Source organism: Dromiciops gliroides, chromosome 2, assembly GCF_019393635.1.
Source record: "Dromiciops gliroides isolate mDroGli1 chromosome 2, mDroGli1.pri, whole genome shotgun sequence".
Classification (NCBI taxonomy): domain Eukaryota; kingdom Metazoa; phylum Chordata; class Mammalia; order Microbiotheria; family Microbiotheriidae; genus Dromiciops; species Dromiciops gliroides.
Genome location: NC_057862.1, coordinates 384784625 through 384812145, shown reverse-complemented (window position 1 = coordinate 384812145; position 27521 = coordinate 384784625). Strand labels below are relative to the sequence as shown.

Below are 27521 nucleotides of genomic sequence, written 5' to 3'. Positions count from 1 at the left end.
ACTGGAGAAACTCCAGGCAACAGTTCAACTTTTTGCTTTTTTAAACTTTTTTTTCCTTTTCACATACTTACAAAATGGAGGTGAGCCTGTTTTCATTTTTCTTTCTAAGAGTCTCTAGAAAACAGAGTGAGGCTGGGCTTCAGCAAATAGACAGAGGGAGGGAAAGAGGTATATCTTAGGAGTCGGTGAGATGCTCTGTGGGGATTTGGGGTTGCGTAGGGTGATACCTTCACCATATCTTCTGAGAAGTTGGAGAAAGGATGATCATTTACAAGAAATTAGGCAGTTAAGTTTGAGAAGAAAAATTACGCCCCTCCCCCCTTCGAATGACCTTGGAAAATTCAACTATTTCTCATTTATTTTTGGCTTATCAACAGCAGGGTCTCCAGGGACAGTCTGTTCTTCGTCTGAGCTCTGGAAAAACCACTGGTCGGGGTGGGGGCTGGGGAGGTGTTTGCAGCTGTTGGGCCCAACAGCTCCCCCAGGGCAGCTGTACCACAGAGGGTGGGAGAGGACATTTTTGGCTCTCCTGCCCCCCTCCTAGCTGGAGGTATTTGGTTCCATGGGGATAATTTTTGGTCAGGTGTGTTGCTAACCTCTGTCATGGCCCTAAGGACCTTCATGGAGGACATCGATGACTCGTGGGGGAACAGCAGCATCCTATCCAACAGGTCTGGAAGAAGACGTTGATTTCCCTGGGTGAGGTTCAGTTCCATTGGGCTTCCTCCAGCCCTACCCAACGCTGGCATATTACCAGTTTCTCTACATCTGATTTCCTGGGAGGGAAGAGGACTGGGAGCTCTTCAGGTTAAAAGGACTCACCTGGGCCATGCCAGGCAGTTCTGATAATCCCAGGACTCTCAGGACCAAGACTCCTGGGCAAACACTCCTGCAGGGATGGGGCCTGTGGCTGTGATTGTCGATGCTATGTGCCAGCCACTTGGATGGTGCCTTATCCTGAAAAGGCAAAAGCAGGGCCATTCACAGAGCAGATTGAGCCCACTCCCCCAAGTTAAGTTCTCCTGGAACCAAATTAAAAAAAAAAAAAGCTAGATCCTATTATCAGCAATATTCTGATAATCTGGGGAAAATCTTTTTGTTCCAACCCCCCAAATGACCAATCCTAGGAATTTAATGCTGGGACCTCAGAGGTCATTTCTTTCAACCTCTTCATTTTACAGATGAAGAAACTGAGGCCTAGAGAAGAAAAGTGACTTTCTCCAAGTCACACAGTTAAGGGGCTGAGTTGAGATTCAAATCCAAGTTTTTTTATTCTAAATCTGACACTTCCCACTACACCACAGCTGTCTCCAATCAACTCAAACTTTAACAAAAAATCCCAACCCTCCTACTGTTCCTCAACTCTGTTTTGTTTTTGTTTTTAATGGGGGAAAATAAAAAATAAAACTCCAAGTCATTCTCCAAGCAGCTGCCCAATCCTGTCTGCAAGGCAGCACCAGGCATGAATCACTATATACAGCTGATAGTGAAATAGTTACATTACAATCAAACACCAAGAGAACATTTACAAAAAAGTTGTCAGACTTGCATTAAGATAAAAATTGGTGGACAGTCTGTACACTTTACAGTTTTTGCACCAGATAAGGCTCTCGCCATAGAGAGCATGAGAATGAGCGAGCAGGTGACAAATGTTATATATAGTGGTCTTCGGTCCCTTGTTGACTTTCTCCCTGGCTGTGGGGACTTGGTCCCCGGTATTGCTATGAGACACACATTTCAGAAACAGAAAATCTGAGGGTGGGGGCGTAGAAATCTTTTCTCTTTGAAAACAAAAAGGACAAAATATATGGAGTGCTTAGAAATATGGGTATGGAGGACCAGTCTGTATTTGGTAACTAAATGTTATGGTGGGCAGGAAATTAAAAACAGAAGTACCTGCCTAAGGGTGTCTGAATTTTCCACATCTGGCATGACTCTCAGATGTGTTGGGAGGGCCTATCTCAGCGGCCGAAGAACCCTCAAATAGAAGCGAGGTGCCTTAGGATGAAGGGAGTAAAGAGGCAGTAAAGGGCAAGGATGGGGGAGAAAGATACTAGTCAACTCCCAACTAAATCAGCAACACCCTTCTCTACAAAGGGCTGAATTTCTCCCCACAAAGTTCACCCAAAAGTTCTTGTTAGGTTGAAAGGCCTCCTCCCAACCCAGAATTTCCCAGGGAGTCTGGAGGTGGGGCCAGGATGGGGAAGGACATCTTTCCCCCTTAATGCTTTATTTCTGGCCCCCTCATCTTCTAGCCATCAACTGTCCATCACAGGGTGAGTCTCTCTGATCCTGACCCAAAATGAAATGGAATTAAATCAGTTTCATGGAAATATTCCCTCCAGGATCTCTGCTCCTTCCCCAAGCCACCACTTTAGCAGAAGTCTCTTGGTGCATTTGAGAGTCTTGGAGGAATTTGGAAATGGTAGTTTCTGCCCCTAATGGTCAAGAGTACCCTGTTAATCCTAACCTTCCTGCTGCGTGGATTTTCAGTGGCCTTTCTGAGGGATGCTTTGTCTTGCTTTCATACCCTTCTCCAAAGCTAGCTGATTCAGTCAGTTGGGAGAGTATTCAGAGACTGCTCCCTGTGCTCCCTACTCCACCACCTGAATTGATTTGGGAAAGGGGGGTGGTGACCTGACCATGCCAGGAATAGAGAAATCAACTGAGCAATAGGCATTTACAGCTAAGGGAGGGGAAAAGAGCAGAGATTTCCAGGGACCCAGCATGCCAGCCCCAACTGGAATTGGAGTCCTAGGGAAAATTAAGTTGGGGGTAGGGAAGAGCTGAGTTTTCTCACCTTCCCTTTGACTGTTTTCTTGGACCAGCCTCAGCAGGGGTATGACAAGGAGAGACCTGGCCTGCAGCATGGACCTTGCTGGCACTGAGTTGGCACTGGCAATGTGGCTCAGGCTAGGAGCAGGACTCAGTGCTCCTTCCCCGCCCCCTCACTGGTGGACCCATTAAATATGAGTGCTTACTTGTGCCCCAGACCAAGGGCCAAAGGAGACCTCTTCCCGACCCTGCCTCCAAAGAGCTGTCCTGGCTAGACCTTCTCTGACACGGGATGGAAAGGGACAGCACCAGAAGGTCCTGACTTTGAACCACAACACATAAGAAAAGTAAAAACAAGAACAAAAAGCCAGCCCTGGCCCTGGACGTGTGGCTCGCGGGGGTCCGGGACAGGGTGGGGAGCAGGAGAAAGAGCACAGTCGGGACTGGCCAGCGGGCTGTGTGCACGGGGGGCCTGCCGGCTCCTTGCTGCTGTTCCTGTTGGGTGATCATGTTTAACATCCTTCAGGGCTCTTAATTCCCATGTAGCGCGTGCGCTCAGTTTAAAGGGCCTGAATTCCAGAAAACGAGCGGGTTTTGTTTCTAATGCATACTGTGAAAGGAAAAAAAATTACAATTACCAATCTTCTCTGGGGCCTCTCCACTACTATGATTATTATTTACATCATTAATTACTTCTCTTCTCCGGTTAGCTGATGGCTCACATACTCCCTGTAAGAAGCTCCTAAATAAAGCTGGGGGGGGGGGGGAGAGCAGAGGTACACTCTCTGGGACTCACTTGGACCTTCTCCAAGAAACTCATTATGGCACCACACAGGACATTAAAAAGGGATGCTATTTTCCACCAACTTTTGGGCTTTTTTATAGGAAAACTCCAAAATCCAGGGTCAAGGGTACTTGTTCATAGACAGGGTCAACAGGTAGAAAGCAACTTAAAGAGATCAAAGAGTCAAAAGGGACCTCAGAGACCAACTGATTCAACCTTCTCGTTTTACAGATGAGGGACTTGCTCAAGGTTGCCCGGGGAGCAGTATTTGAGCTCAGGTCATAGAATCATAGATTTAGAGCCGGAAGGGCCTTCAAGGTTATCAAGTTCTGCCTCCTTATTTGAGAAAAGTGATCAATAGGGTCAGAGACATTACATTCTCTGCCTGAGAATTGCACGAATAATATGTGGCTCTCGACTCCAGATTCTGCAATCTTTTCCTTACTCCATCTCCTTCCTTTTCATATGCCTCTAGGACACTGTTCCAGGACCATGAATGACTGTAATAAGAGAGAAAAGAGGCCTCAGAGAACTAGTTCAACTCATGCACTTAACAGATGAAGAGGAGGCCCAGAGAGAGGAAGGGACTTGCCTGAGGTCACAAAGGTAACAAGCGGGAGAGCCAAGATTTTAGCTCCGGACCTCAGACACTATTGCAGTTTCCCAGGAAGCAGTTTTCCCTTTGTGGCTTTCAAATCTTTACAAACAGGAACAAAATTTTTTAAAAGTGCTAAATTTCCTTGTGTAGGGTTCTATTTAACCAGCAGTAGGTGGGGAAAAAAAAAAAAAGATCAGCACAGATGAGGGGGAAACAGGACAGGAGATGAAATAAACCTTTTTTTCTTTGCACCCCTTGTCAAGAGCATCTGAATCACCTTACTACCTCTGTTTACTATAGGTCAGTTAAATTGGCCTTGGCCTGAGAGGTCTTTGCTGAAGGCTATGCTCCATAGGGGAGTCACAGGTTGACTAAAAAGGGCTAAAAGGTAATAAAAGACGCCTAGAACACTGGATGTGGTCTGGAGTCTGCTGAAACATGGGCTGGGGGAGTAAGAAGGGGCATGGGAGCATTCTTCCTTTCCCATTGGATTAGGAGGGTTCATTCACTTCCTTAAAGGAATGCTCTCTTCCATAGTTCTCCCTATTAGCTGACCTTCATTATAGCCTCCTGGTATGTATGATGAAAAAATAAACAAAACAAAACAAAATTACAGTCGTTATTGGGGTAAGGACAAAGTGTAATCGTCTCTGGTTGAATGTCTCTCCACCTCCCCCATCCTCCCCCATCCCATCCCCATCCCAAGTCACAAATATGATAGATACTATGGCAACCTCTATCAAGGATAAACCCTTGAAAGGGGGATGGGTTGTCTCAGGAGGTCCTTATCAATAAAACTCTTCAGAGACTGGATGATGACTTGATCAAGATGGTGGAGGGAGGTTTAGAGGTTAGACAACATGGCACCTAAGGCCCCTTCCAATTTTAACATTCCATGACCCTACTCTGGACTTTTTAATGGGATGGCCACAGGCCCAAGGCCAAGGATCATCAAATCTTGGACCAAAGGGTACCCAGAATGGATCTTAAGACACTGGTACATGCATTAGCGGAGAAGTGAGTGAGAGAGTAGGTTTCTCTAATGTAGATCTATGTTCTTGCTATCTTGGAGCAAACTAAAAAAAAAAAAAGTCATTAAATGTCTTTGTGTGGGGTTTATTTGAAGACCAACTTAAGAAGAGGGGAAAGAAAAGAAGATGAAGACATGGGGACAGAAATGAAGAACCTTATTTGTTGCTTCCTCTTCAATTCAGTGGGACCCACAGAGGTAGATGCTCCACTAGGTGGGCAACTCTTCTTGAACATTCCCCCTCCTATATAAAAGCACCAACTTTAGAGAGGAAAGGGCCAAACTGTCCCCCAAGCTTTTAAAAGCAGAGAGGAGGGGCAGCTAGGTGGCACAGTGGATAGGGCACTGGCCCTGGAGTCAGGAGGACCCGAGTTCAAATCCGGCCTCAGACACTTGACACTTACTAGCTGTGTGACCCTGGGCAAGTCACTTAACCCCAATTCCCACACCAAAAAAAAAAAAAAAAAAAAAAAAAAAAGCAGAGGGGAAAAGCTTAAGAATTTTTCATCCCAGAAAAGAGAACTTGGGGTAGGGTGGGATAATTGTTATCTCCAACAATCTGAAGATCTATCATGTGTAAGAGGAAACAGACTTATGTGGCCGGGTCCCACAGGGAAGAACAAGGAATATTAGGGGGGAAAGCTACAAAAAGGTGGATTTTGTCCCACTAGGACTTTCTAACAATCAGAATTCCTCAGCAATGGAATGAATTGCCTCTTTAGGCAGCAATTTCACCATAACAGGAGGTGTGCAAACAGAGGATAAAGGCTTACTTTTCAGGGATATGGCAAAAGGGTATTCCTGTTTTGGTATGGATTGGACTAGGTAGCCTCTGGGGTCCCTTCCAACTCTGTAATCATATGGGTTTATCTTTTGTGAATTGCCCTTCTCCATTTTAGAGTCATTTCTGCCTAAAATAACCAGGACCCATCTGCTACAATCAAAGCACTCTTCCCTGGGCGGTGCTAGAACAACACTGATTTGGGCTAGGGTGGGGGTGGCCTGGAATTCCAGGCCCGTCCTGGAGGTGGGGTTGGAATGAGTCTTGATTTCTTTGCCCTCTTCCCTCACAGAAATTAACCCAAGCATTATCGGCCCCTGTGAGAATTTGGAGATTTGTCCAGCTCAAGAAGAAAAGGGTAATTGGTTTAAACATTTACACATCAAAAGAAATCCACCAACAGTGACACTTTGCAGTTTGGTTTTCTGGTATTTTTTTTTCCAAATATAACATTTTTTCCCCTTAGGCCACACAACTCCCACAGATAAGTCTTTTTTTTTTTCCACCTTCCCCCAAACACATGGGCTTTAGCTTCTTGGGGAAGGGAGAGGAGAGAGGGAGGAGGCAGTGCCTTCTGCCCCACAGTGCATCAGTCACACACGCTGGCTCCTATCCCGGCCGGCCTGGTGTCTTGGGGGGAGGGAGGGGAGAGATGAACCATTCTCTGAAGTGGCTGTCGCTCCTTCTGCCCCTGGTGCACTGGGCTGGAGATCCTGGGGTGTTTATATCTATATTTTACTTCTGTCTCCTCCTCCCCCCGTGCCGGGTGGCAGTGGCAGCTCCTCCTCCCTCCAGGTGAGTTAACAATTGCTGCTGTTTCTGAATTCGCCATTCTCTGTAATCTGCAATTTGGTTGGGTTTGGGGGGGAGATGCCGTTACGGGTCTGCATGCTGTACCTCTCTTTCAGCTGGGTCAGGGCGCTCATGAGGCGGGCGTTAGCGGCGTCCAGTGACGCGATACGTTTTTCCTGTGAATGACAGAGTAGCCAAGGGGAGAAGTCACTGGGGAGCAGTGCCCTTGGAACAATACTGGCTCCTTCCCAGTTTCCCCCAGTATGAATGTAAGATTGGCTTTGACTCAACAGGCCTGCAGGTTTGTAAGCAGGTTTACCTTTTCCAACTTAAGTCCCAGTGTTGGGGAGGGCGGCGAGAAGAAATGGAATTATAACTCATCTGTAAAATGGTCCATTCATTCATTCATTGATCTACAGAATGTCAGTGCTGCGGAGCACCTTCAAAACAAGACCCTCCCCCTAGACAACTCCCCAACCAAGAAGTCAACCTCTCTGATTTTATAGATGAGGAAACCAAGGTACAGAATGGAGGAGGGAGTCATCTGCCTAGTTAATGGCAGAGCTAGGACTTGAACCGAGGTATTATGAATTCAAATTCAGTACACCTTCCATTAGTCTATGGTGCCTCTCAATTCTCTTTGGGCATTTTCCTGGTTATCTTCCTACCTGTCTAACCACTCCTTCTCAGACTCCTCTGACGACTCGTCATCTGTATTTATGTACCCCAACTGTATTCTCCATGGCTCTGTTCTGAGTCTTCTTCTAGCTGTACATTCGCTTGATGACTTTGTCAGCTCCCATGGATTTATCATCTCTACGCAGGTAACTCCACACATCTATATATCTAGACCCACATTCTTCCCTAACCTTCAGTCCCATATTATCACCACAATTACCTATTGAGTACTTCAAACTAGAAGTCCTGAAGACATCTCAAGCTCAATACCTGAATATTGAACTCATCTTTCTCCCCTCTTCCCAAATTTTCTGTTTCTTTCAAAGGCACCACCATGCCCCCAGTGTCCCAAGTTGTAACCTCAGCATTGTCATCTTCTCACTTTCCTTTGCCCCATATAGACAACCAGTTTCTAAATCTTATTTCTTTCTTCACAAGTTTTTGAATCTGACTCCTTTTTTCTACTCACAGTACCTTAGTTAATGCCCTTACTACCTAGATTATTGCAATAGTCTCCTAATTGATCTCTTTGCCTCAAGTCTCATTGTTTTATTCAATGCTCTGCACTGCTGTCAAAAAGATTTTCCTTATGTGAAAACCTATAACTCCCTATTTAAGAAATTCCAGTGACTTCCCTTTTGTTTATAGGATAAGAAACAAATGCCCCTGTCTAGCTTTGAAAGTCCTTCCCAACTCTCTCAAGCTTTCCTTCTAACTTCCCCCAACTTTAAACTCCCCTTTGTGTGTGCGCCTTTCTCTGTTCTTCCCATATGACTCTCCAACTCCCTTCCCAATGCCTTGGCAATGGCCATTCCATATGCCTGGAATGCCCCCCACCCCTTACTTCTGCCTCACTGAATCTTTTCTTTTGTGATTCAACTCTGGTATCATCTTCCCTGATCCCTTCAAATACTCCCTCCCAAACTACCTGGCATCTCCCAAATTATCTGGTGTTTATTTACATTCTCTTAATATATTTTTATTCTCAATATAGTGATAGATGGATTTATTGTCTTTCCCACAAGAATGTAAGTTTCTTGAGTTGCAGGACTCACTGGAGTGGGTATTGATTTCTTTGCCCTCTCTCTTACAGAAATTAGGGATTTTATCTCTATCCCTAGAGCCTAGCACAGTGCCTGCCATATAGTAGGTGCTTAATTAATGCTTATTAGTTAATGTTCCACCTCATAATAACATTATCTAGGGGGCAGCTAGGTGGTGCAGTGGATAGAGCACCGGCCCTAGAGTCAGGAGTACCTGAGTTCAAATCCGGCCTCAGACACTTAACACTTACTAGCTGTGTGACCCTGAGCAAGTCACTTAACCCCAATTGCCTCACTTAAAAAAAAAAAAAGAATAAGGATTTAGACTGGCATGATTTGCTCTTAGTGAATCCATATTGACTCCTAATGGTTTCTATATTCCTTTCTAGTAAATGGTAATCAACCAGGTTGAATATTCTTTCTAGGATCTGTGAACCAACACTAGGCTTAACAATTGCTCATCTTTAGGTTTCTGATCGCTCACAACTTCTGAAATAACCCCCAACAGTGGCTCTGAAATGACCGAAATCCCCTACCCAATACCCTGGGACAGATACACCTGAGCCAAGAAAATACATTCATTTTAAGCAACTAGGTGTTCTCTCATTTCCTCAAATAACTTGGGTCTAAGTCCTCTAACTTTTAAGAAGTTTTTACTGGGGAGGCTAGGTGGCGCAGTGGATAAAGCACCGGCCCTGGATTCAGGAGTACCTGAGTTCAAATCCAGCCTCAGACACTTGACACTTACTAGCTGTGTGACCCTAGGCAAGTCACTTAACCCCCATTGCCCCACAAAACAAAACAAAACAAAAACAAAAAAACAAAAAACAAACAAAAAAAAGACATTTTTACTGCCTTTGGATCCAAAACCTGCCATCGAGAAATATTATAAATGCTTTTGTTCAAGTCACAGGTAAAAAAAAAAAATGTTGAAGAGAATGGGCTCAAAAGAGGCCTTGGAGACTTCCTTCTGGGTCGTTCCGGAATTGGTAAAGGGGCATCTCAGGCTGGATCAGCTTTCCCATTAGCTTTGCTTAACAATCATAAAGTACACCTCCTGCTGTTTTATTCCATGACAAAGGAGTTCTATGCAATCTGTTTTTATTGTTCTAGGCAGGTCTTTTCTCCCTCATCTCACATCAAGGGCTAAGGGAGGATGGACATGGCCATGAAGCTGCCAGCAAAAGGCACTCACTAGCCAGCTGTTGGCTTTAAGGGGGTGGGGGCAAAGCTGGATCCTTCAGTAGTACTTCAAATAGCCATCCCAATCCCACCATGCTGATGATGGCAGCTGGGCAGATCCCTTCCCTATCATTCTCACCTGCCATAACTCCAGAGCTAAATCTCCATGACTTTTTCTGAGCCCTCTTTGAGTGAGAATCTCCATTCCACCCCTCCTCCTCCTCCTCCTCCTCCTCCCTGCAGTGCTCTTGTTTCTGTGGTCAAAGCAAGCAGGAGAGGGGCAAGCTTCCCTTCAGAGGACTTTCACACTGCCCTCCCTTAGTGAGAGCAATTACATCACCTTCCCACATGGAAGCAGCTCAAACTGTTCCCAAACATGTGTGGGCGGTAACACAGGATAAGGACTAGCCCCAGCTTATTCATGTAAACAAAGGGAACTGTCCCCTTCTATCCGAGAGAAGTAACAAAGGATAGGGACCAATGGGGAAAACAGCTCCCAACCTGTGCATCAATAATCTTCTGCTTGGAGTCCACTGCCGCCTGCATCTCTGCGTGGTCCTTCTTTAATTCCTCCTCCACTGACATCAACCTAGAGAAAGAAAACAGGAGCGACACCCGTGATTGTGAGATGTTTCTGTCATTGACCATGAACGAGAGTACAAGGGTTTCCTCTAGAGAGGAAAGCGCCGGTGAAAATGAGGCCTGACAGCTTTGTGAGTGAGTGCATGCCTCTGGCTCCTGAGCAAGGCTGCGACATAACAGAATTACAACTGTTAGAACTCGAGGTGCCCATAGACCTTACAACAGAGTTGAAAGGGTCCTTGGAACAGAGAATGTCACACAGATGGAAGGGCCTTTAGAACAGAGAATGTCACAGCTGGGAGGGCCCTTGGAATGGAATGTTACAAATGGAAAGGACCTTGGAACACAGAATGTCAAAGCTAGGATGTAGATCTTAGAATAAAGAATGTGTGTAGAAGCCAACTTAGCTTCAGCACTTCCATCCTGAAAACTGTCCTTTCTGTGAGGCTTGAAGTCAGGAAGCATGTTTTCCAGTCCCCCTTCACCCACTCCCTTCTGTAACCTCAAGCTATACCTTCCTGGGCGCAGGAAACTATTTTCCAACTGATGAAGCCAGCATAATATAAACTACCCTTAGGTATTCTTTAATTACATGTTCTTGCCTCAATAACTGTATGTGTTTTATGACTGGCTATTTCAATTTAGACATTGGGAAAAAAAATGTTGGGACCTAATAGCTCTCCTGAGTACTTTCACATAGAGTAGTTTTCTGCCTGTATATTTTCTATGTATATAAGAGATTTTGATCCTTTAAGAAGGGAGAGTCACTTCCTAAAGAAGCTGTGTTCCCCATCTTGGCCAACTGTTTTTTGTTTGTTTTTTTCGGTCGTGTTGCTATTTGTAAATAAAAGTTTTCGACCCTCTTGCCTGCTAAAACCAGGAAAGTGATTTTTATTCCATGACAATTTTTAAAGATAGAAAGTATCACTTAGTCTAATCCCTTTATTTTATAATAGAGCAAAGAAGCTCATAGGGGGATAGTGACTTTCTTAAGGTCATATATATAAGTGACAGCAATGGGCCAGTTCTCTTGACTCTCAGCCACAATGAAGAGAATGTGAGAAAGGACTTGCTCCAGTAGCCAGCCACCAAACTTTCACACAGAATGGCCCAAATTCATCCAATCCCACAACCATTGCCACTGAGACGAAGAGAAGCCTGCAGACCCTCTGGCTTTCCTAGAGCTCCAACACTGAATCCTCTTCCTCTCTGAATCAGCCTGGACCAATCTCCATAGGACTCTGCTGTACAACACCACATCCTTCCAGAGGTCACCAAATGGTTAGCAGCTGTCTGCCAATCTGTATTCTAGTTCCAACAATCACAAATTGTTAGGTCTGCAAGACCCAGAACTCATAAAATCCAATTTCTCATTTTTCAAAGAAAGAATCTGAGACCCAGTAAGAGGAAGTTGATTTGGGGACAGCTAGGTGACACAGTAGATAAAGCACCAGCCCTGGATTCAGGAGGACCTGAGTTTAAATTCGGCTTCAGATACTTGACACTTAGTAGCTGTGTGACCCTGGGCAAGTCACTTAACCCTCATTGCCCCCCCCCCCCAAATGAGGAAATTGATTTGCCCAAGTTGCTCTAAGGGTTAGAGGAAGCAAAGCTGGGACACTAACCCAGATCTTCTTCCTTGTCCAGACTTCATTCCACTTCTTTCCTTTGGATTCCAAAATGACAATTTTTGTTTTGTTTTGTTGGGGGGCGGGGCAATGAGGGTTAAGTGACTTGCCCAGGGTCACATAGCTAGTATGTATCAAGTGTCTGAAGCCAGATCTGAATTCAGGTCCTCCTGAATACAGGGCCGGTGCTTTATCCACTGCACCACCTAGCTGCCCCCCAAAATGACAGGTTTTAATGAGACATCTGAAGCCTCAAAGGAATCTCCTCTCCTTTCTCTTCCTTCTCGCAAGCACCTGTGGTCTTGGTTGCTAGGAAGTACCTCCTTATTGGCCAGTTCAGCTAGACTAAGTCTTGGGCCTTAGGGAAAGGCAGAGAAAGATGGAAAGATTGGCACAGAGATTTGTTTAACCTTTTGAACCAAAATTCCTAATGGTGTGAGCGATGTTATCACTTAGGTTTTTCTTTCTTAAATTTTTCAGAATGTTTTGCCATTTCATGTCTAATTTGATCCTCAACAACCTGGTGGGGGAGACAGAAGGGACTATTACCCATATTTTACAGAAGGGAAAAGTGAGGCCCCCAAAATTACTTGCTCAAGGTCACACAGGGAATCACACAGTCTATAGAACTAGGATAGAGGATTTGTGCTTCCCAGTCCTGTGTTCTAATGAGCAACTATTTCCAGAGCCCTTCCAAGTAACAAAGCAACTTCATAGCTCTTATCACATTTGACCAGGAAAAGGTAGGTGCTTTGACAACAAATGAATGTCTTAGCTGACCTTCATGGCTACCCTGAGAAAAAGGTGGTATAAGCATTACCAATCTCATTTTATAAATGAAGAAACCAGGATCATGGAGAGGAGCAAATGACCTGCCCAAGGTCACATGGTGAATACAAGTGGTAGAACTGGACCTGGCACCAGATCTTTTCTATCTTTTAGACTACATCGTCACACTTCTCTGTGTACAAAAAAAAAAAAAAAAAAGAGACAAAGCACAGGAATGGGGGAAGTTCTGTTGACACGAACATGGGAAAGGACTTTACCCAACTCACCTGCTGATTATCCCCTTCATCTGAATCTCCTTATCCTCCTGCTGCCTCCGTAACCTCTCTTCCCCCTCCTCCAGCCGAGCCTGGTACTCCAGCATCAGCTTCTGGGTCGTCTCCTCTTGGCACTTGAACCTGCTCTCATATTCTTCTAGCTTCTTGGCCGAGATACGCAGCTTGTCCTGTAGCACTACAATGTCCTGCTGGGACAACCCGCAAGCAGGGACACACATGCACATGCACGCACACGCAAGATAAACACAGAGCGGATTGGCCGTTAGCGTGCTTCCTGCTTGGGGTCTCACTGACATCTGGATCATGGGTTCCCCCCATGAATTCAAATGAATTGTTAGGCTTGGGTTCCCATCTATTCCTCTGCCAGACCATGGGAGACTCCAGCCCAACCCAATTGCAAGACACTGTATGAGGGTCACCTTGGGGTGAGGGGGGATGTTTAAGATTTTCTTTGATGTTGCAGTAAGCATGAGCCTGAGACGTATAGCTCTTTAGTTTCCATTTATGGGTTTGTGTGTGTAGGGGCTGTGGATCGGTCAAACATGGAGGTGCCTTCATCATGATGAAGGGAATAATCCATCCATCTGAGGGGAGGCTGGCAGAGACAGAGAAGGGGCTAAAGTGTAGGCAGGTAGAAGCACCAAGTCACTACGCAGACCAAGTCTAGGTGATTTAGAGTAGCGGTCAAGCCCCTTGAGGATCTGACTTCGAGAAAGGAAAAGGAAAAAAAAAAAAAAGAGAGAAAACCCAATAGCAAAAAAATCAAGCTGAGAAAGGAAAGAAGTAGTAATGCTGTGCCCTGGGCATGGAACAAGCAGGAGAAGCAGCACCTAAAGCAGACCAGAGTAAGGTAGCAGAGATGGAATGGATCAAATGCCCAGTATCATCCAGCACGGAGGAGTTAGAGATCCCTTGAGTCCCCTCTTCTCCCCAACCCCAGTGGAATCCCCAAAGGGTAAGTTTCTTTCAAGGGAGATCCAGGGACATGATAGCAGCTGAGTACCACATCAGAGCTTCCTTCTGACACCAGCTTTCCCACTAAGGGATTGGGGGATTTTTCACTGAGTATACATCACTATAGTATTAGAAATACAATCAGGGGACAGAATCAGGAATTCACAGAGAAACCAACAACGGACCATTACTGACAATCACTTTCAGATGCATTGGTTTTCCTTAGGGCAAGGGTTTGTAGCCTGGCCTCTATGAACTTGCTTTTTAAATATTTTGACAACTATATTTCAGTAAAATTTTTTTCTTTTGTAACCTTCCTTTATTTTATGCATTTAAAAACGTCATTCTGAGAAGGGGTTCACAGGTGTCAGCACATTGCCAAAGGGGTCCATGACACTAACATTTAAAGCTTTAGGGCCTTATAGCCTCTCCAGCAAGATGGGACCCCCAAGACCTCAACAACTCTCCAGGAGGCAGAAACTTCAGAGGAAGGCTGGCTGATATTAGAGGACAGGGAGTGAGATGACGGGTGACAGGAACTATTCTGCTGGGCACCACAAAGGGCCCAGGAAAAAAAGGCTATGTTGCCTCAGGAATGCCCTGACTGAGGGATATGCAGAACTGTAATACCCATTATTACCATAGTTCTGGGACTGGAAGTATTAGGCCACCGTCAGAACTCCACCAGTTGGGGCAGAGCCCTGTGGAAACTAATATGGAGATGGGAAAGGAATAATTTTCTTTAAAGATCATAGGATTAAGATCTGGAAAGAGAACTCAGACCAGCCCAATTTTACAGCTAGGGAAACTGAGGCCCAGAGAAGTTGTGACAATCCCAAAGTCACAGTTAGGGACAGAAAGAGGATTTGAACTCAGGTCTTCTTTCCACTGCACCACACTAGCTCTCAAGCATCCATCCCTGGGGTCTAGCAAGGAAAGTTTTGTTAGCAGGCCCCTAGCACTCTTATGCCTGTGTGCAAGGAAGTATAGTGGGAAGAGAGTCTACTCTTTCAAGCTGCACAAGATGAACGGAAAGGAGAGACTACCTACAGAATGGGCCCCAAGAAGAGCACCCAGGGTATATCGAGATGCAGAGAGCTCATTCAATCAATCAACAGGTGGGGTAAAGTCCCCTTCCAGCCATGGTTGGGAGGTTATGCCTCTGGAAGGGGAGTTCTGAAGGCAGCGATTCCTTATCTTATAGGAGCATAGGACTCAGAGCTGAAAGAGACATCAAGAACTCATCTAATCCAACTCCTTCTTACAGCTAAGGAAAACAATGTCCAAAATTAAGTGACTTGTCCAAGATGGCACCGGGAACAAGTAGAAGAACCAGGAGTGGAGCCCAGGTCTCCTGATCCCAAGTCATTTGCCTCTTTCTCCATAAACACAACCATAAAATAATGGGGAAATGCTAATGCCAGCTAACAATGCCACTGGCCTTCGTGATGAGAAGATAATGGATGCGTTATGGGAATAAAGAGCTGGGGTGAAAGGAGGAAGAAAAAGGCTTGGGCTATGAGACTTGAGCCTCCCTAAAGGTTGGCCTCCTCTTTCCTTTCTACTCTTCAAGACAGAGCTCTGATCACAGGGTGAGCTCCATCAGTCAGCACCAGAGCTGATCACCACACCTCAGAGGCCACTCATTACCTCAGATATAACTTAGGCTTCTCCAACAAACCCCTACCCTGGTCTGGTAGCACCCACTCAAGAGGAGAAAGAACTGAAACTCCTCAAGAAGATCCCAGAAGGGTCTTTTAGTCCCTCCTCTGACCCCAAACATCTGGCTACCCACAACTAGCACAGAATAACAGGATGTCAGAGTTAAAAGTGTTTTCAGAAATTATCTGGGCAGCTAGGTGGCACAGTGGATAGAGCACCAGGCCTGGAGTCAGAAAGACTCATCTTCCTGCATTCAAATCTGGTCTAAGACTCTTAATAGCTGGGTGACCCTGGGCAAGTCACTTATCCTTGTTTGCTTCAGTTTCCTCACCTGTAAAATGAGCTGGAGAAAGAAATGGCAAACCACTCCAGTATCTCTGCCAAGAAAACCCTAAATGGGGTCATGAAGATATGGGCACAACTGAAAAATAACTGAACTGAAGCCTCCCATATTATATATGAGGAAAGTGAGGCTCAGGGAAATTAAGTGGAATTAAGGGAAAATAAACTTGCAATCATGGAAGGAACCTGAGAGATCTAGTCTAATTATTTTCTTTTACTGATGAGGCCTGCAGAGGACAAAACCTCTCACCCAGCCTCCTGAGGCAGCAGGGGCAGGAGTGGATCTCTCTGACTCTCAATCCAGTGCCTAAGGTTTAGAAGAAGCAGTCAGGCCCTAAAGCCTATTATGCTGATTCCCAAGCCTGCTTTTTTTCCCCACAACCCCATGTTCTTTCCCAGAAGGTCCCACAAGTGCTTCCTGAATCCTAATTGTTTAAAAGGCTTGTGGATGTGATATCAACAAGCCCAACATACCTCTTAGAACAGCAGTTGGGGGAAAGGATCTGATTAAGGGTTCAGGTATGGGTGGGCGGGGGGGAGCTGGGGGGAATCTCCCCTTTTCCAAAAGCACTCTGGGAATCCCCTGTGTTCATCCAACACAACACTGAGGATTTTTCATTCAGCTGCCTCTGTTGGTCTCAGAACTCCCACGGTCTCTGCAGCATCCTGACTCCAGGGCCAGAACCAAGGCTATCTGAAGCCCTGGAGATGTTAGAGGAGCTGCCCAGGACAAGACATGTCCTGTGAGGTAGAGGTGGGATGACAAAGGCAAAGGTGGCCACAAGACCACAGGACTGAGAGAGACTCAGAGAGTCCTTCAGTAGGGAAGGTCACAAGGCACCAAGGACACACAGCTAGGTTGGGAATGCAGGACCTCTGACTCCATGCCCAGAGCTCCTTTCACTAAACCCCGATGCCTCAGCAGTCAGGCATGTGACTGTAATAATCCTCATAAGTCGTCGAGGAAAGAGAGAAAGCAAAGACGGATGGGGCCGGCCCCGGGATAGGACGTGCCTAAGTGATACTGTTCCATGGGCCGTCCAACAAGTGTGTTGTACCCACTCCCACTTTCCAATCCCCACCTCCCCTGCCCCCGTATGGCAGGATCACCATACACCAGGCCCCTGAGCTCTGCAGGGCTAGCTCCCAGTCATAGAAATGCCAGGGACCAGTCTCAGGTTACCTTTTCAGCTTGGCTGAGTTCCTCCTTACTCCTTAGCTTATCCCTGTGTTTGGGGTCTGGGTCAAAGCTCTCATCTTCTAAAAACTGCATGTTCATATTCAATAGCCAAGCGGCTGTGCGGTCCAGTGCATTGGGGTTCACAGGTGAAGGGGCCTACAATGAGACATATAGCCAGAACCAGAGAAATAAATGGCAAGAACCAGAGGGGCATGGGACCTGAGGGGAGGGGTGGAGGGCCGGGCTTAAGGCAAGGGGATAGGATGGTGGGGACTGAGGTAGAAAAGAGCTGAGAGAGGAAGCCATTGAGGAAGAAAGGGGGAGAGAAAGATAAAGGAAGAGAATAGGGCTGAGAGAGCTCAAGAGTGAGAGAATTTGAGAGGGGAAGAGGAAGAAAAGGAAGAGGAAGAAGAAGGGAAAGAAGAGGAGGAGAAAGAAGAAGAAAAAGAAGAGGAGGAGGAGGAAGAGGAGGAAGGGGGAAGAGACAGAGAGACAGACAAAGACAACACAGAGGGACAAAAAGAGGGTGTGAGAGGAGGACAAAGAGAAGAATAGAGGCGAAGGGAAGCTCAATCAAGAGGAACTGGGATAGAAAGAGGTCAACCTTCATCAAAAGGAGCCGTGAGGGAAGAGGAGTATATTGTGAAGTGGCAACGTACAAAATAAAAGGCACTGAGAACATTTTATCAAAAAGAGAAGAAAGAGAAGGTCAGAGAGAGGTGGACAGAGGAAGAGGGCAAAGGGCTCAGACACAGACACAGAGAGGGGAAGAGAGAGCAGGGCTGAGACAGAAGTACAGAGGAATTAAAAGACAGGAAGAGAGAAACAGACATAAGAGAAGAATAGAGAGACAGCTAGGAACACGGGGAATTGTAGAAAGACTGAGTAACTAATAGAAAAAGAGGAAGTGGCAAAGAGAAGAAAAGATAGAAAGAGAAGGGAAGAAACGAGAAGAGGAAAGAGAAGAACTGAGTATTTTCTTCTGACAGAGTTTAAACATTTGGATGATCCGTCTTTCTTGAGCAGAAGACTCTGCTGCTGCGGCCAGCTCCCCCATACCACCCCATTGGGAGAATGGTCTCTCTCAGTAGGAGGGGTTTGTATTGAACCTTCCCTGCTCTCCTGTCCCACGGCCACCATGAGCAAGGGTTCTGCAATCCTGGGGTGAAGTGTGATGCCAGTTGGTCCTAATAAGATTTGGAAATTCACCCTCAACTTTGTATACACAAGGGTCTAACCACTGAGCTAGCCAGCCTGGGTCCTATGCCTAGGACCAAGTGGAAGGTGCTTGACCTCCAAATGGGTCCAGAAGGACCAGGTCCATAAAATCATTGCGTTTGAGAATCACGGAGGACCTTATAGATCATGGAATCTAGCTCATTTTACAGAAAGGACAATGGGGCTCAGAGAGGGGAGTTTACTTGCTCAAGGTTGCACAGCAAGTCAGTTGCAATGCCAGGACTCAAACTTCTGATCTTCTGACTTCTTATCCAAGTCTCTTTCTTTCTTTCTTTCTTTTTGGTGGGGCAATGAGGGTTAAGTGACTTGCCCAGGGTCACACAGCTAGTAAGTGTTGTATCTGAGGCCAGATTTGAACTCAGGGCCTCCTGAATCCAAGGCCAATGCTTTATCCACTGCATCACCTAGGTGCCCCCTCCAAGTCTCTTTCTGCTAAACCATACTGTCTTAGCCTTTGGGTCAGGGCTCTTGTTAAAAGCCTCAGGACCACCACAGTAAGACAGCAGGATTAATGAATCTTCTAGTTTAAGGGCAATATATCAAACACCCTGTCCCATGTAGTTGACTTAGGACTTTTAGTTACACCTCTATACAGAGAGAGGGACAGTGCAATCTAATGGGCAGAGTTCCAACCTTGGAGTCAAGAGAGACCTAGGCTTGAATCCTGGCTCTGACATTGCTGTGTGACGCTGGGAAAGTCACTTCCTCAAGCCTTACTTTGCTAAGCTGGAAAATGGGAATGATATTTGTACTACCTCTCTCTTACAAGGTTGTGGCCAAGAAAGTGCCCTACAAAGCACTTGAGAAATGTGAGTCATTAATGTTATTTAATGTCTGTAATCATCATAAGAGCCCCACCCTGCCATCCCCGGCTCAGCCTGTCATTTCCCACTGGCTTCTTGGGGGGCTGTCATAACTCTTGATGGATGTGTTGAAGCCCCAATGATCAAGAGGTAGATACTGTTTTGGGACAAGGAATACTATTAAGTCAAAAATTTTTCCCTGAGTTGGAAGGCCTATGGTGGCAAACCAAGGGTGCCCAGACATGACTAGTGAGAGATGCTCCGTGACCATCCGACCCTTCTCAATGAGCCCACATGTGAGCCTGTAGCTTGCTCCCTGCTGGTGACATGAGGTCTGACAGGGTGCTGGATGGAACATGGGATGATGGTTCTGGGTATGGAAGCTCAAGGCTGACTTGAGGATGTGGAAGTGAAATGATGAGAAGGAATAAAAGCTAGCAGAATAATCACTCTTCCTGCACAGGGGATGGGGGGATAGAGGAGGAACTGTGTCTTCAAACTCAGTTCCAGACCCCCACCCCCACCCCCGCCCTCCTCAGTAGCACAATGGAGGTCCCCTTACAGACCTGACCTATTAGATCAGGAAGCTTCTGAGTCACTAAGGTGTGCTGGGTCCTAGAGCCAGGCTGGCCCCCAGGTCCTGCAAGGACTGACCTGTTTGTGCATGGTACGCTGCTTCATCTCAGGGCTGTCCCCCTTGGAGGAGGACGACTGCTGCCTGAGCCGGGCTCCGCTGCCCGGCCAGTCAGGGGAGGAGGACATCATGCTCCCACTTGACGGCCGGGGGTACTGCATGGTGTTCAGGAGGGAAGGTGGTGTCCGGCCCCGAGTGACGGGGGGAGGAGGGGGAGGTGGTGGCTGATCTATTCGCCGCTGGGGGCCGGCGCTGTTCTGCCGCGGCACAGCGGACTGTCCACCCTTTTCCGTCAGCGACATCTGCCGCCTCGCCAGCTCCGCGGGGCGCCGGGCCAAGTCCTCAGCGGCAGCACCCCCAAAGCCACCCCCACTGTGTTTGCTGGCCGCCAACTCCTCGCTGTTGCTGTGAGAACTCAGCGAACTGTGGCACTCGGAGCCAGAGTCCCCTAAGCCCCGGGGTGAGAGGGGCAGGCCGGCAGCCATCTGATACACAGGGTTCTGGAAAGAAAGCGGCGCAAGCAGCTGGGGCCGGCCCGGCGTACCCTCAGAGCCAGGTGTGGTGGGCGTCTGCCCCGCCCGCCGCACGGTAGCCATGCCTGCCAGGCTGTTCTGGGCTGTCCGGGCTGTCCACACGCCCTGGAGCTGCCCTGTGGATGACTGGCTGTCACTGAGAGGGTCCGAGGCCCCTGGGGTGCCAGTGCCCCCATCCAACATCCGACTGTCCTGCAGGTCCACCATGGAAAGGCTTTTGCTGCCGTTGGACATCTGGACGTCAGGCTCATTGGCCTCCGAGTAGCTCGAGCTCCGGGCAGGGGACGGTTGGACCCCAGAGGACCTTGTGACAAAAAACAAGTCCTTGTTTTCAGGGGTTGGAGATGGTAACCGTGTGAAATCTATCAGACTGCAGGGAAGAAAAGCACACACAGGGGAAGGGGCAGGGAGGGAAGGAGAAGAAGAAGAACCATAAATGCTATGCAAAAGCGCAAAATAAACAGAATAAATCAATCCAGGGAAGAACAAGCAGGAAGATTATTGTTGGGGAAGAGCAAAACAGCTGGGGAGGCATGGGCAGAGGTTTGGGGAGAGGTGGGAGAGTCTGGAGGGCTCCCAGTGAATGAGGCAGAAAGGAGGGAGGAGGGAGGGAGCCACTGTGCTGGAAGGGACCCTATATCTCCTTGACTTCAACCTCCTTTTATAATATATGCATCTGAAGAGGCAACGGAGACCCAGGAAGGTGAGAACCCCTTACTGTCAGCCTCCAAATACAGAGCTGCCTCCTTGTTCATGCAGACCCGGGTGTGGCACCAAGAGGATAGATGGACTTCATGCCCACGATCTAAATGGCCACTCGGGTGCCCCTCTCTGCTACTAGGCGTTGTGACCAGGATGGTACAAGAGTCTGCTAGTGCTGGGTCCTCCTTTCTCATCCTTTATTAAGATATTAAATAAAGTATCGAATGCAGATCAGATCGGACTCCCACTCCCACGCCCCCAGTGAAGAGGGAAAGGAGAAACAAACAGGGCAGATCCTAGCCAGAAGTAGGCTGAGGGGGACTGCTGGGCCCCAAGGGACAACTCTCCTGTCTTTTTCTCCAGGAGTCAGGAGGAGGAGGGATCAAATCCATGTACTCCCAAGGCCAGCTGACCCAGAGACCAGGGAATCCTTGGGAGCATGAACTGCAGAGAGGGGAGAAAAGAAGAGAGGGAAAGGAGGGAGGAGAGAGTATTTGTGCTCAGCAGGGAAGAAGAAAGTATGGGAAAGAGTCTGTGCAGAGCCAACTAGACAGAGGAGAAGCACCTCCCTACTCCCATGCCTCTACCCAAATGGCCTCAAAATCCAGCATTAGAGAGTTATTGCTTTGGGCTATCACTTTTCTGCCGTAAAATAAGAATGCTTCTGGGATGCCTCTGGGAGACGGTAGCAGGGGGAGAGGTTTGTGACTAACACACATTAGGGCATTATTAGTAATTAACACCTCTGTGCAAATGAGCTGGTCAGAGCCATCCCCAGGGCTAGATCTAAGGACTGATTTTAAACTGGAGCAACACCCTAGAATAACAGGCTTCAGGGGAGTAGCCGGGGGCCACGAAGTGAGGAGCAAGAGAGTTCCCTAAATAAGGAGAGTGTGTGTGAGTGAAAAGTAGTATTTCTTCACGGTAAACACATCAGTCATAGATGTGAGTTTCTCTGAAAGGACTTTATCTCCTTGCCAAGGGAGAGAAAGGGAAATGCATCCAGTTCAGAGAGGGTTGTTGACTGCCTCAGAAACACACAGCGGGGGCTGAACTGGATTATTGATGTTCTATTTAGTCAATCACCAAGCATTTATTTAAGCACATAGTTTGTTCCAGGCACTGTGATAACTGCTTCCTGAAGCCATTCAGGAAGTGGGTCAGAAAAATCCCAAAGCTTTAAAGCTTCGAGATGCTTTAGTTCAATCCCCTCATTTTGCAGATGAAGAATTATAAAATACAGACCCAGGCCATTTCATTTCAGACCTAGTCTTCTCATGCTTCCTCCTTAAGCACAGAGCAGAAGATGATCCCAGGGTCTGAGGCTAGATGTGGTCTGCCTCCCACTACCCCATTTGGCCCCAGTCCTGCCACCCGATTTATGTGCCAAGGCTCTTACCCAGACAGATCATTCTCGATCACCATCTTCTGAAGCCCTGCTGAGATGCTGCCCCCTGTACTTGGGGTAGAAGCTGCATGCTCAGCCGTCACTGACAACTGCATGCTGGCTGGATTGTTCAGGGCTGTGTTGACATCCCTCAGGATCCGAGGCAGAGGCCCGAGCTTGGTGACCGTGCTCTGCAGAGAGACGGTGAGACGTAGATATTACCTGCTGGGGAATGGACACAAAGAAGAGAGGGGCTCCCTGGGTCTCATCTGGCGGCCTTCCCCCTTCTCCTTTCACTGTAGTGGACACCTCAGGGACCTGCTGTTCTCTTCGGTTTTAACATGCTATGTAGAAAAATCCTATCTGGCTGTAGTATTCTATGATCTAAAGTCTCTTCTGCTTCTAATATTCTGCATTGTCTGACATGCATGACATGGCTATTGTTTCATCTTTGCCTTCATCCTCCTCCTCCTCCTCCCCCTTCCCACTCAGCCCTGCGGTACCTGCTCGAACTGAGAAATGACCTCCCAGAGCAGGGAATGCAAAGTGGAGAGTTCCCGCCCCAAGTCGATATAGCCCTCGAAGCCAGCTGTGTTTGAGATGGTCTCTGGGTTAGAGATCTCCAACAGGAACCGCTGCATGTTTGTCCACTCGTGTTCCAGAAACTGATTCATGAAGGACATGTATTCCTCCTTGCTGCCAAACCTGGCAAAACAGGGGTAGCATAAGCCCCTTGTGGGAGCCAAGGTTGGCCGAGCCACACACCAAGAGGCTGTCTCTTACCCTGCCGGGGGCCCATACCATGAACACCCCAGCCCAAAGACTGCAAGGGAAGGAAAGGGACTGAGGGTGAACCCTATTTGTGGCAATACACCTTTTCTCAAATTAGAAGTTTGTTCATTAAGGCAGTGGTGTAAAGGGAAGTGTACTTGGAATCCGGAGACTTGGCTCAGACCCTCGTTAACCCTGTGACCATGGGCAGGCCAAGTCACTATACCTCTCTAATCCTCTACTGCCCCTTCTGTCAAATGGGGCTAATAACGATCCCAAATTCACAGGGTCGTTGTGTGCTAGAGGGATGTAAGCACTTCTAGAATCCTGCTTCCTCTGCCACCTCACTGTCCTCAGTTCTGAGCCATCTAGATGCAGAGGGAGAGGCTATTTCAGGTGATGCTTTTGGAAGGCTCTATGGAGCTAGAAGCTTGTCGCCAAGCTGCAGGGTGATGGAGTTTTTGGCAGCAATAAGTCTTTTTAAAAAACAAAACAAAACAAAAAAACCCCTAAAGCCATCTGCTACATTACAGAAGGGCTACAAGTTGGGTCGGTAGAGGGAGTATTCAAATCAACAAAATTAAAGAAACTTGCAGTATTATGTTACTTTATTATGTTTGAGCCTCATCACCCCCTTCTTTTTCTTCTCCCTTCTCAAGAAATCCCATTTGGAAAGAACAGAAGGAACTTTGTAGTGAACTGGAGCACTGGCTGTCTTTTTTTAGGAAGGAGGAAGAGAGAGGGAGAAGGCGAGGGAACAAGAATTTGTCAAGCGCTAACCACACTCCAAGCACTGTGTTAATAAGCGCTTTACAAACATTAGCTCATATGATCCTCCCGACAACCTTGTGATGTAGGTGCTCTTGTTATCCTAACTTTATATTTGCGGAAAATGAGGCAGACTTGCCTGGGGTTACACAACTAGTATGTGAGGCCAGATTGGAACTCAGGTCCTCCTCACTGCGGGCCGCTATCCACTGCATTACCTGAGACCAAGTCACATTGACGCACAACTGCTTGTATGGTAAGGCCTTGCTGTCTGTCCCTGACTGGTCTCCTCCTGCTCCCTAAATGTGGGTCCAAGCCATCATTCCTTGCAATTGGTCGGGATGAACCCAAACACACTAAAAGACCAGCTAAACTCAACCAAATGTGACCCAGAAGACAGAAGTGAGAAGTGGTTTGATATTATCCACTACTTTGGAATTGTCAGTGTTGGGAAGGGGGTAGAGGGGAAAAGAGCCTTGGATTTGGGGTCAGGAGACTTTGATGTGAATCTCTGATATGTCATGGACTAGCAGCCTGACGCTGGGCAGATCCCTTTCAGTCTGTAGGTCTCAGTTTCCTCCTCGGCATGATGAGAAAGTTGGAATAGAGAATCTCTAAGCTCACCTTCAGTTCTTGATCCCACAGCCTTTAAGTATCCAGGGTTTAGACTCTTTCACAACACTGTTCCTTTCTCATATTGTTGCTAATTAAGCATTTGGCTTATGAGCAAATGTGGGGAAGTGTATTCAGCTAGCACCACATAAATGACCTCTTGGATAGGTCCCAAAGGAACAAATCTATTCTCTCCCTTCTCCCCGCCAAGGTAGGTTCTGGTATTATTCTGGCAGAAACCAGCCTAAGTCCTTGTCAAAGTGTCTTGTGGTTCAGGGCCTTGGTTTCCCTTTGGTCTGAGCCACTCATTCCTCCTGATAGCCTCATGGGACAATGGAGCCAGCACACAGCAGAGGGGTGAACCAGATAACCCCTCAAACACCCACTTTGGCATCCTGGGAGGGGCAGAGAAGGCAATGGAGCTTGGCTCCCAAGGTTCTTGGAGTTGGACTTCCTTCCATTGTCACTTTAGGAAACTTTGGAGACCAGGCTGATCCTGCGAGCCATGAATCAGAAGAACATTCCTGGGCCATAAGCGACAGTCCTTTCAATGGCTTGTGTCCTTCCACTATTTTCTCAGCAGAGCATCGGGAAGAACAATGTCTGACCGTGATTCAGAGCTCTGCTCCTCCAAATAGGATGCTGCTATTCCTTCTTACAAAGGGTCTCCCCCCACCGTGGGCCTAGACCTCCTAAATAGGCAGTGTCCATGGCCCATGCTGCAGGGACTAGAGCATATATATTTGGGATAGACAGAGAAGAAATGGAAAGCACTGGATTTGAAGCCAAAAGAAATGAGGACCTCATGTGACTATTGCCATATGTGAGCCATGACTTCCTCACTGCACCTCAGTTTTCTCCTTGGCAAAATTATGATAATAATTCCCACTGTGCTTCCCTCACAGGATTTTTGTAAGGCTCACAAATGACACAGAGAGAGAAAATTTTATAAAACTGTGAGTTACGATCGCTCATCTCCTTGCTGTCTCAAAGACATACATACTAAGCTAATTCCTACCGTGGTTCGGGCAGTTTCCCAGGACAACCTGAGTTGGGTCGCCCTCTCCACAGATCTAGCTCATTCTTTCTGTGGAAGTTAGGGCTTATCTCCTCCATGAAGCTTTCCCTGATTACTCCAGGCCACAGCAATCACCCTGACTGAACCGCTCTAGCACCTGCTGACTAGACCACCAAACTGCCACTTAGCTAACACCGTGACTCATAATCATTAAGAGTAAAAGCTCCAATTTCCAAAGCCCATTTCAGTCTACATGGTGTTTTCTTCCCAACAACTATGTGCAGAGTACTGAGAAGACAGTGACCCCTCTCAGACTCATCTAACAGAGGAGAAATTGAAACTCAGAAAAGTTTTTTGCAAGGTTATAAATTTATAGAGTTCAAAAGTGGTTGAATCAGGACACAAAAACTATGACAAGGTAGTGAGGAAACCATTCTGTAGCTATAAGACATTATAGAAAATTGAATGGTTACTAACTGACAAGAGATTTAGTCTCATTTTCCCCATCTGAAAAATGAAGATAATGTTTGCACTCTTGACCTCCCAGGGATATAGTGAGGATAGGATAGGAAAGGATGGGATGGGAAGGGAGAGGACAGAACAAGATAGGGCCAGAGAGGATAGGGATTGGATCTGTGATTTCATTGAAATGGAGGATTCCTATATAAGAAAACTCCCTCAAATCCAGTTGCAGAGACTTAACTAAGCTGAGTGACCCTGGGCAAGTCACTTAACCTCTGTCTCAGTTTCCACAACTGTCATAACAGCAAATGCTTAAGGCACAGTGCTTAATAGATGCTCCTTCCATTTTTCCTTCCTTGCTTCTGCCCTCCACTTCTTTCTCCTTTCCTTCTTCCCTTCCTCCCACCCCAGAAAGTCTTAAAAGACTTGCCTAGAACATTGAAAATTAGTCGACTTGCCCAGGGACACCCAATCAATACGCATGAGAGACCAAAAGACTCTACTTACTTGGCAAAGTTGGCCAGGTTCTGTGTGACCTTGGCGATAAGGGTCAGCGTTCGTGCTGTACGGTCATCTGGGTATTCCTGGAGCAGACTGAAGAGGGAAGGGGACATGATAGCAGGGCAGAGGAAACGCAGGAAGAGGGAGGCACTGATGAGGCGCTCACTGATGTCTGGCCGGCCCCGGTTACTACATTCCTGCCTCCAGGAGGCAAAGACTTCCTTCAGCTCCCGTGGGAAGACACTGTGGGGAAAATAAAAAGAGCCCGAGGATTAGCTTGGGCTGAACTTCAGAAGTGGCACCAACTCACAGGCCTCCTGCCAGTGGAAGGAACCCCGAACATGGGCTTAAAGAGATCCAAATTCTAGCAGCATCTCTTTCCCTAACAAACTGTGTGATCTTGGGAAAGTCCTTTTCTAACCCTCAGCTCCCTCATCTGCAGAGTGGGAATAATACTGTCCCGATGTCACTTGCAGCAGGAACATAAGCTGTGCCCTCACCTCACCTCTCAGGCCTCCTTCCTATCCAAATGGTGCCTGGGCCTGGCAAACAGCAAGGAAAACCCAAACAAAGCCTTCTGGTCTCTTGGATACTGCTTCACTTTGTCAAAACAAATACTCATCCCTGAAACACCCCGTCTTGGAGTCATCACGCCACATGACATGGCTCTGTTCCCTGAGAACGACCTCAGCTCTCTCCAAGGAGCTCCAGTGTAGCCACGAGACTCCAGCTTCAGGGCCAGTTAGAAGACAAGCCTGGTTTGGAGCAGAGGGTTCTTGGTGAGGAGGAACAAGGGATAAGGCTGGAGGGGTAGAGTTCAGCAAAATAGGAAGCGAGACTAATGGGGAGTCAGTTCAAATCTTGGCTCTGCCACATTCACTATATGACCTTGGGCAAGTCACATAGTCTTCCTGTCCGGGTCTCAGTTTCCTTTTCTGTAAAGTGAAGATACTGAATTCACGTTCTATCACTCTCAGTTCTAAGGTCTCTCCCAGTTCTGACACTGAGTTCTAAGG

General features: G+C 47.1%; 1 protein-coding gene across 10 annotated transcripts in view; it reads right to left on the bottom strand.

The window, feature by feature from the left end:
* Positions 1 to 354: 354 nt before the first annotated feature.
* LOC122740557 (DAB2 interacting protein) overlaps positions 355 to 27521 on the bottom strand; it is a 336399-nt gene continuing 309232 nt past the window's right edge. For 7 of the 10 annotated variants that reach the window (XM_043982899.1, XM_043982902.1, XM_043982897.1 and 4 more), the window contains 8 exons: positions 26512 to 26748; positions 22877 to 23078; positions 22386 to 22564; positions 19772 to 20654; positions 17079 to 17231; positions 12929 to 13122; positions 10165 to 10252; positions 5652 to 6936 (listed from right to left, as the gene is read on the bottom strand). In XM_043982899.1, coding sequence (XP_043838834.1) covers positions 6769 to 6936; positions 10165 to 10252; positions 12929 to 13122; positions 17079 to 17231; positions 19772 to 20654; positions 22386 to 22564; positions 22877 to 23078; positions 26512 to 26748 — 2104 coding nt within the window. In that variant the 3' untranslated portion in view covers positions 5652 to 6768. Of the gene's footprint in view, positions 3386 to 5651; positions 6937 to 10164; positions 10253 to 12928; positions 13123 to 17078; positions 17232 to 19771; positions 20655 to 22385; positions 22565 to 22876; positions 23079 to 26511; positions 26749 to 27521 lie in introns of those variants that run through there. The other 3 variants (XM_043982900.1, XM_043982898.1, XM_043982901.1) reach the window with 3 other exon arrangements.